At 40.5% G+C, this 14,854-nt stretch overlaps 1 protein-coding gene across 4 annotated transcripts in view; it reads right to left on the bottom strand.

Annotated features, from left to right (window-relative positions):
- Positions 1 to 14,854, bottom strand: part of LOC131669856 (TATA-binding protein-associated factor 172) — a 271,140-nt gene that overhangs the window by 170,906 nt on the left and 85,380 nt on the right. For all 4 annotated transcript variants that reach the window (XM_058945047.1, XM_058945055.1, XM_058945063.1 and 1 more), the window contains one exon: positions 6,820 to 7,174. In XM_058945047.1, the coding sequence (XP_058801030.1) occupies positions 6,820 to 7,174 (355 nt within the window). The remainder of the gene's footprint in view (positions 1 to 6,819; positions 7,175 to 14,854) is intronic.

Here is a 14,854-nt window from a genome sequence, read left to right as displayed (position 1 = left end):
ATACATAATATTACTGGATATCTCATATAGAAACAAAATCGACTTGTCGAGAGCACACGCGAGCGATTTTCCGTCTGCTAAGTTCAATGGTTTCAGCTCCACCCATTTTGGAAAGAGGTTCTGGAACACTACCTTGTACCTAAAACAATTTTTGCTTGGCGGCAACTCAATCACGTCCGTCGCTATTCCTACCTGTGGATGATCAACCTCGCGCCTTCTTATCGACGCTTTCGGTGCTTTCTGCTCAGTCTTATACTTTTGCCAGACTTGACGCTGACTAACGAAACTCTGCATATCATATCGCACGACTAGCCAATAATACTCTCTTATCATCCAATCACGTCTTGTTCTGTCCGAAGTGTTCTGCTGACGACGCACACTGAGCGTCTTGCAGAACCATTTCTCTATACTCAGTAGAATAAATAACCGCCACCACTCTTCGCGGTTCGTGACTAGATCAATCAGATGATCTGTCATTTCGATATAACAGATCTTCTACTTTTCCATTGGCGTATTTCTTCGGCCAGTCGCGGATTTCCTGATGATGTTGTAGATACCACGAGCCTTTGACCGTTTCGAACTCGCCGATCTCTGTCTCGTTCTCAAACTCACGCAGGAGTGAATCTGAAAACATGGCGCAGAGTACCTTTCTTGTGAATAATCTCGCATTCGAGCTGTTAAGCCGGTTAAGTCTCGCTTTCTCAGCATCCTAGTCAAAGCGCTATGATCGGTCACTACTACAAAGTGAAATCCCTCGATATACAGCCTAAACTTTTTCACCACGAATCGGACCGCTAAGAATTCCATTTCGCTCATCGTATACCGTCTCTCATGCGCGTTCAACACATGGCATAGTAGATTGGATTCTCTCCATCCTCGAATACCTGTACCAAACACGCTCTTAACTGTCGCAATGTAAATAAAACGCCCGCTCAAAGTCCGGTCTCGCCAGCACAGGAACTTCAGTCAGCGCCTTCTTTAGTCGCTTAGAAGCCTCCTGCTGCCCTTCGCTTCAAACTCATAGTTGGTTCTTCCTTATCAGTTTAGTGAGCAGTATCTTAATATTCGAATCATTTTCGATAAACCGAGTGTATCATCTTACCATGCCCAAAAATCTACGAAGCTGCTCTGTAGTTCGCGGTGCCGGGTAGTCCATAATCGGCTGAATTCGATCTCCGAATCTAAGCGCAAGCCCTCACACTCCAGTCTATAGCCAAAATACGTTACTTTAGTTCCAAAGAAGTTTGATTTTTCAAAGTTGATCTCTAGGTCTATCTCGATTTTGAAAAACAATTTTCCCAAAATAGCGCACTATCATTAGCCGCTGTTTTCGGAAGGTGAAATATTTCGGATTTCTAGCATCATTCTCTCAAAATACAAAGTATAGAGAGTATTTAAAAAAATTACCCGATGTGAGTGAAAATTGGCATGCCGAAGGAATTTTGACACAAAAACGGCTGAAAATCCCCACTGTGTGCTGTAGTACTTTCTCTAACCATCGCAAGTGGTCCTCGAAATTTGCTCTTACTACTAATTGATCGTCCATATACCAAAATATATTCTACGCGAACTCCAGTCCAAACAGCGCATTCATGAATCACATGAATGTTGCGGGTGCGTTTATCAAGCCGAATGGCATTCTCTTGAACTCTCATAGTCCTAACCCGAGCGCGAACGCTGTAGACTGTTTACTTCTTTCATCATGGAGATTTGCCAAAACGTCGACTGACAAAAACACTGTACTGCGCAGTCAATCCAAGATCGAATTAAGACTAGGCATCGGGTTCGCATCGATCTTTGTGACTTTGTTTACTGGACGAATGTCTAAACGAAATCGATAAGTCCCGTCTGTCTTTTTCAGTACTACTCCACTAACTATCTAACGGCCTAACTATACTCGTGTGCTACCAGTGCAAATTTAAGAATCAGTGGTGACATCCTTCGTAACGGCGTTTTAATTGGCCTCGCATCATCGACGTCTATTACGTGCCTAATTAGACTCATCATAGTTGGGGTAACTCCATGCTCGGGTACTATGCTATACACCGACACCAACACCTGCTCACGTTGATTAATTATCCTTATAACTTGCAAGCCCTACGCACTCGGTGATCTGATGTGCCAACCTATCCGCGTTACTTGCAAAAGAAATCCATTTGTTCGAGCTCTTAGGCCGCTATTCACGCCTCTCGACGCTAAGATCCTGCAACCACGCATTCCAAAAATCCGCGTCAAAGACCAAATCATGGGCGCACTACGCCACCGCGTACGCAATCAACGTCCCGGTTTTTCCTTCGATCTCAAGGCATAGCTTCAAATCACCCAAAGGGTCCGGCTCGTCACCTGAGACTTCTCTCACGAAAATTGTCGACGGCCCTAGTCGCAATCCAAACCAATGCGCCAATCCCGGGCCTATTACCGTAACCTGTGCACGCGAATTCAACAACGCCAAGTAATTCTTCTTATTTATATCAACGGTGAGAAAAAATATAATTTCTACTACCGCCACTTGGGCCATGTTATCATCTTTGTCCTGGTTCATGGGTCGATTACCCAAGCTTGCCTCGACCCTCCCCTCCAACAAAACGGAAAGCGTTTCCGTCACCATCGTGTGACTAGCCGGATCGCTCATCACCTTTCGCCCTTGCGCATCTATTTTCTTTCGCTTTCGGCTGTTCAAAAGCTGCAGATAACGCCGTAACGACGTCTCAGCCACACGTTCAATCGATGCTCGATCGGGCAACCTCTTCTCTACTCGTTTGTCTGAGAGTAGCTGGGAGCCTCGTGGCAACACCTCGGCTACGTCCTTAACCTAGGCTCAATCGAACAATCCACCATGTCGGACCTTTCACCCACAACCGTGCGATCCTCCTCTTCCCCGACGAATTCTAACAATTTACTTCATTCTACCTCTTCTACTACCTTTAAGACTTCACCATCGTTGATATCGGCTATTCCTAACTGTTCATAGCGACGCAACAATCTATCCTAAAATTCCTCCGCTTTAGCATCTGCTACTTCCGACTGCGTACCACCGACTATACACATTCGTTCCCTTGCGATTCTCTTCCCCCTGGAGCCCCGTGGCTCGGCTGCGAGTACTAACACAACCTCACCGGGCTCGATTTCTTTGTGACCGTTAGTTTCTCCAGGTCCAGTCAGCATCGCGCGAACCACCTTGATCGATATATTTTGCGCGCTAGCATTGCTCGCCCAAGCAAACTCAAGCAGGGGTCGCCGAGCGAGTTTCGGCCCCCACCTGCGAGTTTCCCTACTGTATGATGTTTCTCGCACATATTTGACAGTCTGAAACACGAACCCAAACGTTCCGCAAACCTTACAGCTAATCGCTGTACTTGGATATGCATTTGCGAAGTGGCCAGATTACTTACACCGGTAACATGTGGGAGGTGGCCTGCTCCCCTCGCGACTACCGCGGCTTGGACACTGTAAATTCCTACGCCATTTTCCTTCGCATGAGTAACAGCTTCCACTGAACGCTTCCGAGCTCGCTACCACTCCTTCGCCGCCCCGCTGCGCGCCCCACTACTGAGGAACTAAGCTAGCTCGGGTCTGCTGAGGCCACCGAGAGTCCAGTATTACTGTACTCGTTATTCCTGTACCAAAGCATAGCTTTTCCCGTGAGCACTATTCCCACCACCTCAAGTATCTCATCGTCCTCCAAATTATAAACATTTTGGCACTTTACTACATCATTTATGAAACCGTTCACGTCCGCTCTCCCTGCACCTGAAAACTTCAACGACTAGATGTGAAAAGCGCTCACCGAGTCTGCCGGTTTACCGCTGCTATAACGTCAGTTCGGATGTCAGCTTGAGCACGCACGGCTCTTCAGGCAACTCTGCCTGTGCCCCTTGATCTCGCGGCGCCCGACTCAGCCGTCTGAGTCTAATAACTCACCCTAGCTGTCATCCTCCGCACTCGCCGACTGATCTCTTAGCCTAATTCTCGTCCTTGCCGCACGACGGTATGGAGATCTGTTACGCGGCCCTGCGTCCTCAATCTGCACGGTGCAGCCTCCTTGACCTCCCGACACGTCCCAAAATAATTATTCCTAACTCCTCATCAGCTACCCTGATTCGCGAGAGACGGTTGGTATACTCATCTTTCTACTCGACTGTTCGTGGGCCATCATTGCGGTAGTACCGGTCTCCTCATCCGAGAAAAATTTATCTTCCAATGCTGACGCGTGAGGATCGTTTTCTCGCCACCGATGCAACGCCGAAAGGGGCGATTGCTCATCTGGTACTCGCCTACACGGTGCCTGAACTACTGTCAAGTTTTCATTTCGCGATCCGTCTCATTTACCCGACTGCATTTTCAGCGCGGCCTTTTCGACATGATATATATTATTCACACTTTTGGGTAAAGCCGCTCGTATGTTCCTGCGCATGAAAGCCTTCCAAACCCGACTATAGTAAACGTTGGATTCTACCTCGAGACCATGAAGCACTACCTCCTGGTGAGGAGCTCGCTTTTTTTCCGTCTCGGCGGCAGCCATCATCTCGTTACCCGGCGGCAGTCATCGTCTCGCCACCCGCCGCATCATACGAGTTCCCCCGTCTGTCCAGCGCATTCAGTTCCGACTTGCTTCCTCGCGCTGCAACCGGTTGCGGTTGTTCATTCACCGCTACAGCGCGCCATTACCTGCAAATCGATATAGGCTCGGTCTAACTGTCTGCTCGTCTGTCATTCATCTCTCTCCTATTGATGTGCGGGTCCATCTTCTATAGTCCGTATCAACTTCACGTTACTCCTCGCCTAATATGTATTCAGGTGGGCCTGGTACAATACCCGTTTCGAAGTCGCTAGTGCCCAGGGGAAAGTTCAGCTCCGGACGCTCGCGCGAAATTATAATGCATAACATGCGCTCCTAAAGTTCGCTAAAGCTACCCGCGACGCTTAACTGGTACTTTTTTAAAAAGCCCATCAACTCCGCTGCCAGCGTCTTATTTATCCAACGTTTGAGAGCTTGTATGCCTCAATCCTTCATAATTTCGCGCATGAACGCATTCATTGTCCTACCCGACGACATCTCCACGGCCTGCTCTACCCCCAGTATATCTTGGACACCTTAGCAGACCGCGACACTTTGGTGTAGACAAAACCGACAACCGTACCGCAGGCTCTCGTATTTCTTACTTATATACAAAAAAAAACGGAATAGATCTCAAAGTCTCTTCAAATCGCTGATGAATTGTTTGAGAGAAGGGACTCGAACCCACTGAAGTCAAGATTCGTCTGTGAATGCGATTTCTACGTTGCTTTTCTTAATACCAGGAGTAAATCATTCCAGTCTGTTATATTTATAAAAAAATATATTAAGTAGTGCGCATTTCACGCACTGCCTTTAGTCGGAAATTTTTAAATTCACAAAATAATTCCTGCCTATTACAACAACAACAGTTCTCGGGTAAAGGTGCACGTTAGATCCAAAACAAAGGATTATTACTTGAGATGACCAGACTTACTGTAAATACGGTGACTAGGGGCCTTCGACACATTAGGTCGATGACTCACTCACCCATGACCCAGTGTACCAACGACAACAACTACCACGCTTATCACGATAGTTTTCTCTCTCTTTCCCTCGCGAAAATGCACCGGTAAGCCTCTTTTCGACCGGCATATGGCTCTTTCGCTTACTGTGTCCAACCGGCGAAATGTAAACAAACAACTCTCGAACTACAACTTAACGCAGCTCAAATGACCGCTCAGTCATCTTATTTACTCAGCTGGACCTCAGGTACCTCGTTCGTAACTTTATTTTCAAATTCCTTTTCCATTATACTCTAAACCTTCCTAAGTCCGCAAAACTTTCAACAATGAAATCACGTCCTATCTCTCTCCTTGCGGCTTCTCACAATTCGATTTCCGCAGCTTCCCCATAAAAGATACCATGTAACACATTCGTTGGTTTTATTTGTCGATTGATTTCGCGATCCGCATATCAAGACTATTCTGGATAACTCCGCGTTACTATTTTTTTAAAGGGAAAGGTAAGGAAGGCGCATTCACTTCACCGCGTATGGCGTCGAGAAGGTTTCGTCGCCTATCAAATTCGATAGCTGCGACTAAACATCAAAAGAAGAGAGAAGACATGAGTCGACAATTGTGGCAATTATTTTCGCGAACTTTTTCCTTTATTATAACGACTAATTTTACAAGATGCCTGATGCAATTATATGCATCGAGCAAAGGTCGGGAGCGCTTGTTTTCGTGCGAATGTACACACAGATGACTATGTACCTTACAGGGAATCGTGTGAGTATGGTGCGAATCAAACGCACCAAACCTGGTCGTCCATGTCCCGTCATTGTTAGTATAAATTTTATAAATAATTTCAAAGACCCATAACTTTGTCAATTTTTTATACTTTTCAATAGGATTGACAGTACTTTACTTAATTTACTAGCGAATTAATTTAAGTACCAGGCGAGCGACGAAAAGTGAAATTCTTGAAAAATTTAATAAAATATTGTACTCTATTTTATAAATATTATAAATTCCAAGAATTATAAAGCTGTAAGGTATTTTATTTAAAGTATACTCTAATAATCCTAGTATTTTATAACATGTATTAATTATCGAATCAAAGAAAGGAAATATTATATATTTTATATACAAAATAATGGACAAAGACTCTCTGTTGTTAAATAATAAAAATGTTATGAATGCAAATTTCTTAGACCATTTGTGATTCAACCAAATATGTAAGAGAGAAAAAAAGAGAAAGAAGACACATACACATACAATTTTTTAAAATTTAAATTATTGCATGATAAAATAATATCTTACCTGTCGATGTAGAGCTTCCATCGCTAGAGCACCAGCTTCTTGTTCTTTAGCTCCAGCTTTTGATTCACGACAAGCCAATATTGGTTTTGAATATTTAGCAGCAAATTGTTTTTCGCTGCCTAAAAAACCAGGCATGAGAAAATCAAAAAGAGACCAGAGTTCTAATACATCATTTTGAACTGGAGTTCCTGAAAGGATTAATCGATGATGAGCATGCAATTTTTTAACTGCCTTGGCACTTTTTGTTTTGCCGTTTTTAATAATGTGTCCTTCATCGAGTACGCAATAATTCCATTGGATCGACTCAAAGAAGTTAATGTCTTTTCTCACAATATCATAACTTGCAACAACTAATCTGTAACATAATACATTTTTTTTAATCATCTAAAATTGATTTCAAAATAATAGTATAAAACAATTGAATTTTCACATCTATACAAGAAAACTAACTCATTAACGACTAAAACCGTCAATTTTACATCATGATTTCGATACGAAATTTCATGCATGTAATCGAGTCATAAATGGGTCTTATACATGATTTCTTATGTATTTTTGTCTGTAGAATCCGAATATGTGGTCAAAATTGAAAAATTTTGCCTTTAAAAAAAAAAGATGCCCGTTTTTTTGCAAAAAAAAGCAAAAAATCCGTCATTCTAAAGGTTTACGATTTTTTTTCAGACATAAAACGCGACGATATATGAAGTTGCGTTCAACCATCGGTGCACAAAATTACTGAAGTTTAATGGGTAATTTTTATAAGTACAATTTTTTTTACAAAATGGCAGCTACAGGGCCAAAACCACATGAACGTCACCATAAATCTTTACCATTTTTTTTCTCAAAAATTATTGACTTTAGTAAAAATTGTCAGAAAATTAAAATATCTTAGAATTGATGAAAGAATACTAGAAAATTTTTCCAAAGTGATTTAAAAAAATTTTTTAAATTTCGATTTTTCCGATTTTTGAAAAAAAACAATTTTTTTCCAAAAATTCTGAAAAAATGTTCTAGTATTCTTTGATCGATTCTAAAACATTTTCATTGTTTACGAATTTTTATAAAAATTCATGGTTTTCGAAAAAAAAAAAACAGATTTTAAGCATTCACTTTTAGCACTACCTAAAGATATCGACGTGGACGTAGTAAAAATATATCTCCTTTGGGGTGCTTTTTTATAGTGAGTTCCTTTGACTCTCACTAATCGGTCTGCTTTTTTATAGTGAGTCCTCTTGCCTCTCACTAATCGGGGTGCGTTTTTATAGTGAGTCCCCTTGCCTCTCACTAATCGGGGTGCTTTTTTATAGTGAGTCCCCTTGCCTCTCACTAATCGGGGTGCTTTTTTTAGTGAGTCCTCTTGCCTCTCACTAACGCTGATATTTTCGTGATATGTTTTCATACATAGACTGCAAAAAAACAATTCGCTATCATCACAGAAAATATATGTTCTTATTGGACAATTAGAACATTTTTGTTGTTGTTTTTCTTGTCTCGTTGAATGTTTTTTTTTGTTTTCGACTAGTGTCGCAAATGTAGCTTTGTGCTATTGATAATACAAATTCTTTGATTCCAACTTTTTGATGATTATTTTCAGCAGCATTGAATATTACAACAGAATTTGTAATAGCAGCCTGGATTAGTCCTATTAAAAGTACCCAGGTCCATTTTTTTGATCGCATGCTTGGCAGTAAATTGTTACAGTGCGCATCATGTACATCGACACCACCCATGAACTGGTTATAAAGGTAAAATGGTTGCGGAATTGGTGTCTCAATTCTTGCTTTTTGAATTGAACTATATCTTTTCAGTGGCTGTGATGGCGTTACTCCTGCAGTTGTAGAAAATATAGACACTAATTTTGAATCCATTACGGCAATGTAACTAATACCACTATTTTGTTCATGCTTCACTGCATATATTCCACGCAGAGCCTTTTTGTCAATAGCATTTTTCACCTTTACACGATTCTCTCGAACAGTGCCAGTAGACCTCAATGTTAGTCTCTTCAAGTGTACAAGAAGATCTAAATTTGTAAAATAATTGTCAAAATAAATGTGATACTGAAAATTTTTCTCAGGAGCTGTCATTTCAAAAAAAGGTTTTAATAAATGTAATACGACACGAGGATCTAATGCTCATGAAGCTAATTTATCTCCTACAGAGAAATTTTTTCCACAATATAAGTCAAAATTTAATAAATATCCATCTGAAGTGCAAAGACCCCAAAACTTAAGTACAAATCGCGTAGGTTTTCCACGTATGAACTGTTTCAACGACGTTTTAGCATAGGATTTAGCTATCATTTTATCTACTGTCAGAGCAGTTCGCCAAAAGCCAAACTTCAGGATATTTTTTAAAAAAAAATTCATCAATTCACGAACACGCCACCCTTTGTCACTCAGAACATTATCTTTGGTTTTTGAGTACTTCAATTTAGACTTAATAAGTTCAAACTTATTTCGTGACATTGCCGAAGAAATTATACCGCAAGATAAAAAAGGATCAGTCGACCAATAATTCCTTTCAGACTTTCTTTTATTGATCAAAGTTATTACAATGATCCCAATAAACGTATTCAAACCAGCCATTAATAACTCTAAGCCATTTTCCTTATATGCATCTATAATATATTGTTTCATTTCAATTGAAACAATAGTATTAAAAAATTTAACTGGCATACTTTTTCGTATTTCATCTATCACAGATTTAGAAATAAAATTTCGTCTAAAATTTCATTAGAATATTTCCTTTCACCATTTTTCCAAACATATTCGTGATCATTTTTAAGCATAGCTTGATTTGCTTGATAATTTTTTGAAACTTTTTTATAAGTGATCGACGGTAAATTTACGTCACAGTAAGTATCAGAATAAGAATCATCTGAAGATCCAGAATTATCTGCATTTGGTATCAAATCGTTTTCGTCCTCTAAAGAGTCTTTTTAAAAATCAGAAGGAACAGCCCGTTTAGTTCGTTTTCGTGACATTTAAAGGTGTAAATATAATAAGTAAGAGATAATAATGATTGAACTTAATTTCTGCACATAAAAACTTAATATGAGAATTTATTTCTAAAACAGCAGAGCTGAAACTAAGTCAAATTTTACGAAAGCTAACAACTTTACAACGATATACTTTTAAAAGTATTTAATTGTTTAACCCTTAACTGCTATGTGGGGTAGATTTACCCCAAACAATTTTTAACAATAAATAAAATTTTTTTTTTTTCTTTCAACAATTTTTTTCAATGTGTGTAACATTAAAAATTGTTAACCTGAATATTTTTTTTGTAGTAAAAGGTTTGAAATGTAATAGAAAAAATTTTCATAGCAAAATATTGTGACGGTAAACGTCTTGTTAGCGTTATCACCTCAACCATGCGGCTGCCTGCGAGGGCAGCACCTACTGGTTGGGGAAAACCTAAAAAAGGGGATTCGGTACGAGACGGGACGGAACGCGCGCGAATATAAACGAACCAGTCGAGGATTGGTAATCCAAGCATCTAGCCGCAGTAATAACCAGAGTTTTTCCAACGTTTCCGAGTGCTGAAGCGAGCCAGCTGAATAAGAGGGACATCAACGAAAGCCGTGTTTTTGTCGTTACTATTACGAGTGTGTGCGAATGTGTGTGGGTGCAGCGTTTCGTCATCGAGGGCGAAACCGTGTGCGAATTGCTTCCTCCGAAGGACTGATACACGAACTTACTCCCTCTCTTGCCAATTGTACGACCGCTAATAAGGTAAGCTGGCCAGCTTAGTATCGCGACTTTTTATATGACGGCGCGGATCGAATTATTAATCCCCCGTACTCGGTAAAGATCGACAGCATGCATGTATTAACTCTGCGAACAAAGAGCTGCGACAGCTCCGGCACTACATGTTATTGACGCGCGCGCGCTTCGTAAACATAAACACGCGGGCCAAGTATATTGTAGAAAATAGGTAAATAAACTAACTCGCATGTGGAACAGATCATAATTTCGCAGTTGTTATTTCTAACGAGTAGCAAGTTGGTTGACTGACTCCTGTCCCCTCCTGCTCTCCAATTAGCGAATTTGAATATTTCGATAACACCGCGCGCATCTCGATACGATTGCGCGTCACGTGAATAATCGGAATAAAGACGGAGCATTCACCCCGTTACAAATCGCAAATTCTTTGATTTATTCGATGTTTTTCGAGCTGGGGTAGATTTACCCCACCGAGCAGTTACGTCGCCAAAATGAGGTATGCAAGTTAAGGGTTGGGTTAAAAATAGTTTATTCGAAAAGATTATGTAAAAATTATGTGGAAAGATTATTTATACACGTTATATATAGATCTCATGTAAGCAATTTGTAAAATTTCAGTTCTTACTAATGCTAAAAGTGAATGCTTAAAATCTGTTTCTTTTTTTCGAAAACCATGAATTTTTATAAAAATTCGTAAAGAATAATAATGTCTTAGAATCGATCAAAGAATACTAGAAAATTTTTTCAGAATTTTTGAAAAAAAATTTTTTTCTAATTTTATAATCGAAATTTAAAAAATGTTTCTCAAATCACTTTGGAATAATTTTCTAGTATTCTTTCTTATTAAAAAAAATGGTAAAGATTTACGGTGACGTCTATGTGGTTTTGGCTCTGTAGCTGTCATTTTGTGAAAAAAATCGTACTTATAAAAATTGCCCATTAAACTTCAGTAATTTTGTGCACCGATGGTTGAACGCAACTTCATATATCGTCTCATTTTATGTCTGAAAAAAAATTGTAAACTTTTAGAATGACGGATTTTTTGCTTTTTTATGCAAAAAAAACGGGCATCTTTTTTTTTTAAGACAGAATTTTTCAATTTTGACCACATATTCGGATTCTACAGACAAAAATACATAAGAAATCATGTATAAGACCCATTTATGACTCGATTACATGCATGAAATTTCGCATCGAAATCATGATGTAAAATTGACGGTTTTAGTTGTTAATGGGCTAAGTTAACAGGTCTTATGTAATATCTTTTATTGTTTGAACGTTCTAGTTATTATTTTGCAACGTTTTTAAAGCTTGATATTTATGTATGATAGTTAATATAAGCATAACATAATCAGTGAATGATTACAGGTTAATCAGTTACAGTATAGAATCTGAAGATTTTTGAACGTTTTTATACTTGTTTTCTATATTCAAGGTGTGACAGACCAGCTCATTGGCGGAGTTAGATGATAGAGGGAGAGAGGGAGAGAGGGAGAGGGAGAGAGAAAGAGAGAGAGAGAGAGAATAAGAGGAATATGAAAGTAAGAGAACTCACAAGAGAGAAATTGAAAGGACGAGCAGTGTTAGCTGGATTGTCGGGTCGTGTGCGTCATCCATTTTTGTTGACAATTTTCTATATTAGTTTCCGTGTGCAGTCCCACAGAATATTGTTCTCGAGAATTCACGCTCAGTGGCGTCTTCGTAATTTTCTTGGTGTGTTATTGGCTAAATCTTGCCTAGCCATTATTATAATCAAATATCGGTGTATGTATGCGAGTACTAGCGGGCCTGCATGGACGATGTACACGGCCAGTTTTGAGCGACGGATAGTGGCAAGGCAACAGCATCAATATCAGTGAGCAGTAGCAGCAGTGACAGCAACGAGGAATGGTCGTCTAGACGCGGAAGATTGTTATCGTACTTTCTCTGTTTTGCCAGATCCTGCGTTAGTCGTAACCGACGGCAGTGTTTCGTTAAGTTAAAGCGAAGAGGTTACTAAATAGGTTATGGGTTATCCTATTGGCGGGCATTATGAGCTGAACGTCACGAGTATGTATTCACGGTAGTGACGTCTCCGTGCGCACTTTGATGTGCAGATATTTCGATTATGACTAAAGTAAGTTGGATTTAAGCGGGTGTTACTGTATTCAGCCTGGTACCGATCCTCATCCTAACATTAGATTCGTACGCTATTAATATATACGCACGGTATATTATTTAACCGTGGGATTGTTTGCATATCCCGAATTTATCTCTAAAATAATTGGTGCGAACACCCGTAGGTTCAACTATTTCGGTTTATCGATTGTACTCCGTTATAAAGTACTTGTAGTTCCGAGCACAGTAAATTTCTTTTATTTTCACCTTTATTTGCAATCTATCTAACGACAATAAGTAAATGTTATTGTACAATAAATGTTAACAATTGATTCTGACTCTACATTACATAGAGGTACTTCACCATTGATTCGTACCAAAGCATTTATTCTACAGATTTAACATTAAGTATTTATAATAGTGTTTCATATTTCTTAATTCTTGACTATTGGTGTTGCTTGCATGAACCTATTAATGACCAAATGCATTGAAATTTTGCGCAAACTTCGAGCTGTTAAAAAAGTTATAAAATATCCTAGAATTTTTGCCGATACTTAATATCTTATGTTTTTGAGATTGCTTTTTAGAATCTGTCCTCAGAATTAACCTAACTTTTCAGAAAAATTAAATATGACGAGGATTTTTAAAAAAATACCTAACAATTCTATTTTTTTTTTTCAAATAAGTTTTTCACCTCTAAACTATGAAGGTCTTTTCAAAACAAGTATCTAATCGGAGCATTTAATATATGAACTTTCAAAACCACTTCTCAGAAAATTTTTTAATTCAAAATAGCAATCTCAAAATGGCGAAAAAAAAGTGAAAAAACTTAAAATGTAGTGTGTGACGGGGAGAGGAAGATGGAAAAATTATTTGATTTTTCTTCCGGCTTTAACTGCCACTTAATTTTATTGGGCGGTAGCTATCGTCCTCGCGTTAGAGGGGCGGGTAGCGCTGCAGATCGGCTGGTTCTGGTCCCTGATTCCCTCCTTCTCGCACTAGCCTTGTTGATCATCTATAAATGTATAAAAGGGACGCGAAGGCCTAATTTACGTGCGAAGAGAAGTGCGGGCAGCGGCTAGTAAAAAATGTCGGGGCAGGGACTCTTTTCAGAAGCAGGTCTTCGGAGTGACGTTTCAAGGCGCCATATAAGGAATCCGGGGCCGGTGAAGAGTAGTAAGGGGCTCGATCTCTCGCGCATACAAAATGGCGTCACAGCGTCGACGCGCTAGCCGGTTTCGCATAACCCGATTGCGTTAGCTACGGGGGAATGCAGAGTCTCAGGGCAAGGTTAAGTCAAAGATAACACTTATTAAGGGAATTTCTAATTATTAAATAATTAAGGTCAACTTCCCCGGTCAGCCCGAGGTCAATTTTCCAGTTGGCGACGATGTCTACTCACGGCGGTTTACTTAATGTCCAGATTCTACTCCGGATTTCGCGAGTTGTGCATAACGAGACGATCGCGGTCTACCTTCGCGGCGAGCGCAGCTCGGGTCGAAAATCGACGGAGAAGCGAAGGGAATTGAAGGAACATTCAAATAAACGATGGTCACGCAATGGTCTGGCGGCACTCCCGTTAATGCGCGGGTTAATTCGACGATTGCGCGAAGATCAGGCGGCACTCCCGTTAATGCGCGGGTTAATTCCACGATTGCGCGAAGGTCAGGCGGCCCTCCCGTTAATGCGCCGGTAAATTGGCGATCTTGCGAAGATCAGGCGGTACTATGGTCGGTCGGCAGCGATCTAGGATTCGGATGGGCACGAAACGAAGAGAGAAGAAGGAGGGTACTCACGTTTTTTACTGCTTGGATACTACACTTATTGCTGCTCTTTGTCCTCTCTCTTATTACTGCGGATACTATTTTCACTGCTACGGATACTACACTCACCGCTGCCCTTTGTCCTCTCTCTTATTTGGCCGTCAATCTACCCCTATCCTATTCGTCATTGGTTGAGCTTGCCGAGCGCGTTGATCAGTTTCGCGTCGTTATCATCTATCCTTTACGCGCACACGCTCGTTAGCCCTACCGGTCGATCTACGTGAGTATCGGTATCGTCTATCTCGCTTACACGCACGCTCTACGCTATTCCCCCGATCGCGTCCGATCGCTCTCCTATCGGTCATCTTACTCGTACTTATCCGCTCGGTCACTTTCCTATCAGTCGTCTCACTCGCAGTCATACGCCGACTCTTTCTCTTCCTTCCC

The sequence above is a fragment of the Phymastichus coffea genome, unplaced genomic scaffold, assembly GCF_024137745.1.
Source record: "Phymastichus coffea isolate CEN01 unplaced genomic scaffold, Cenicafe_Pcof_1.1 PCOF00008, whole genome shotgun sequence".
NCBI classification, from domain to species: Eukaryota; Metazoa; Arthropoda; class Insecta; order Hymenoptera; family Eulophidae; genus Phymastichus; species Phymastichus coffea.
This window is presented reverse-complemented; position numbering and strand designations above follow the sequence as displayed.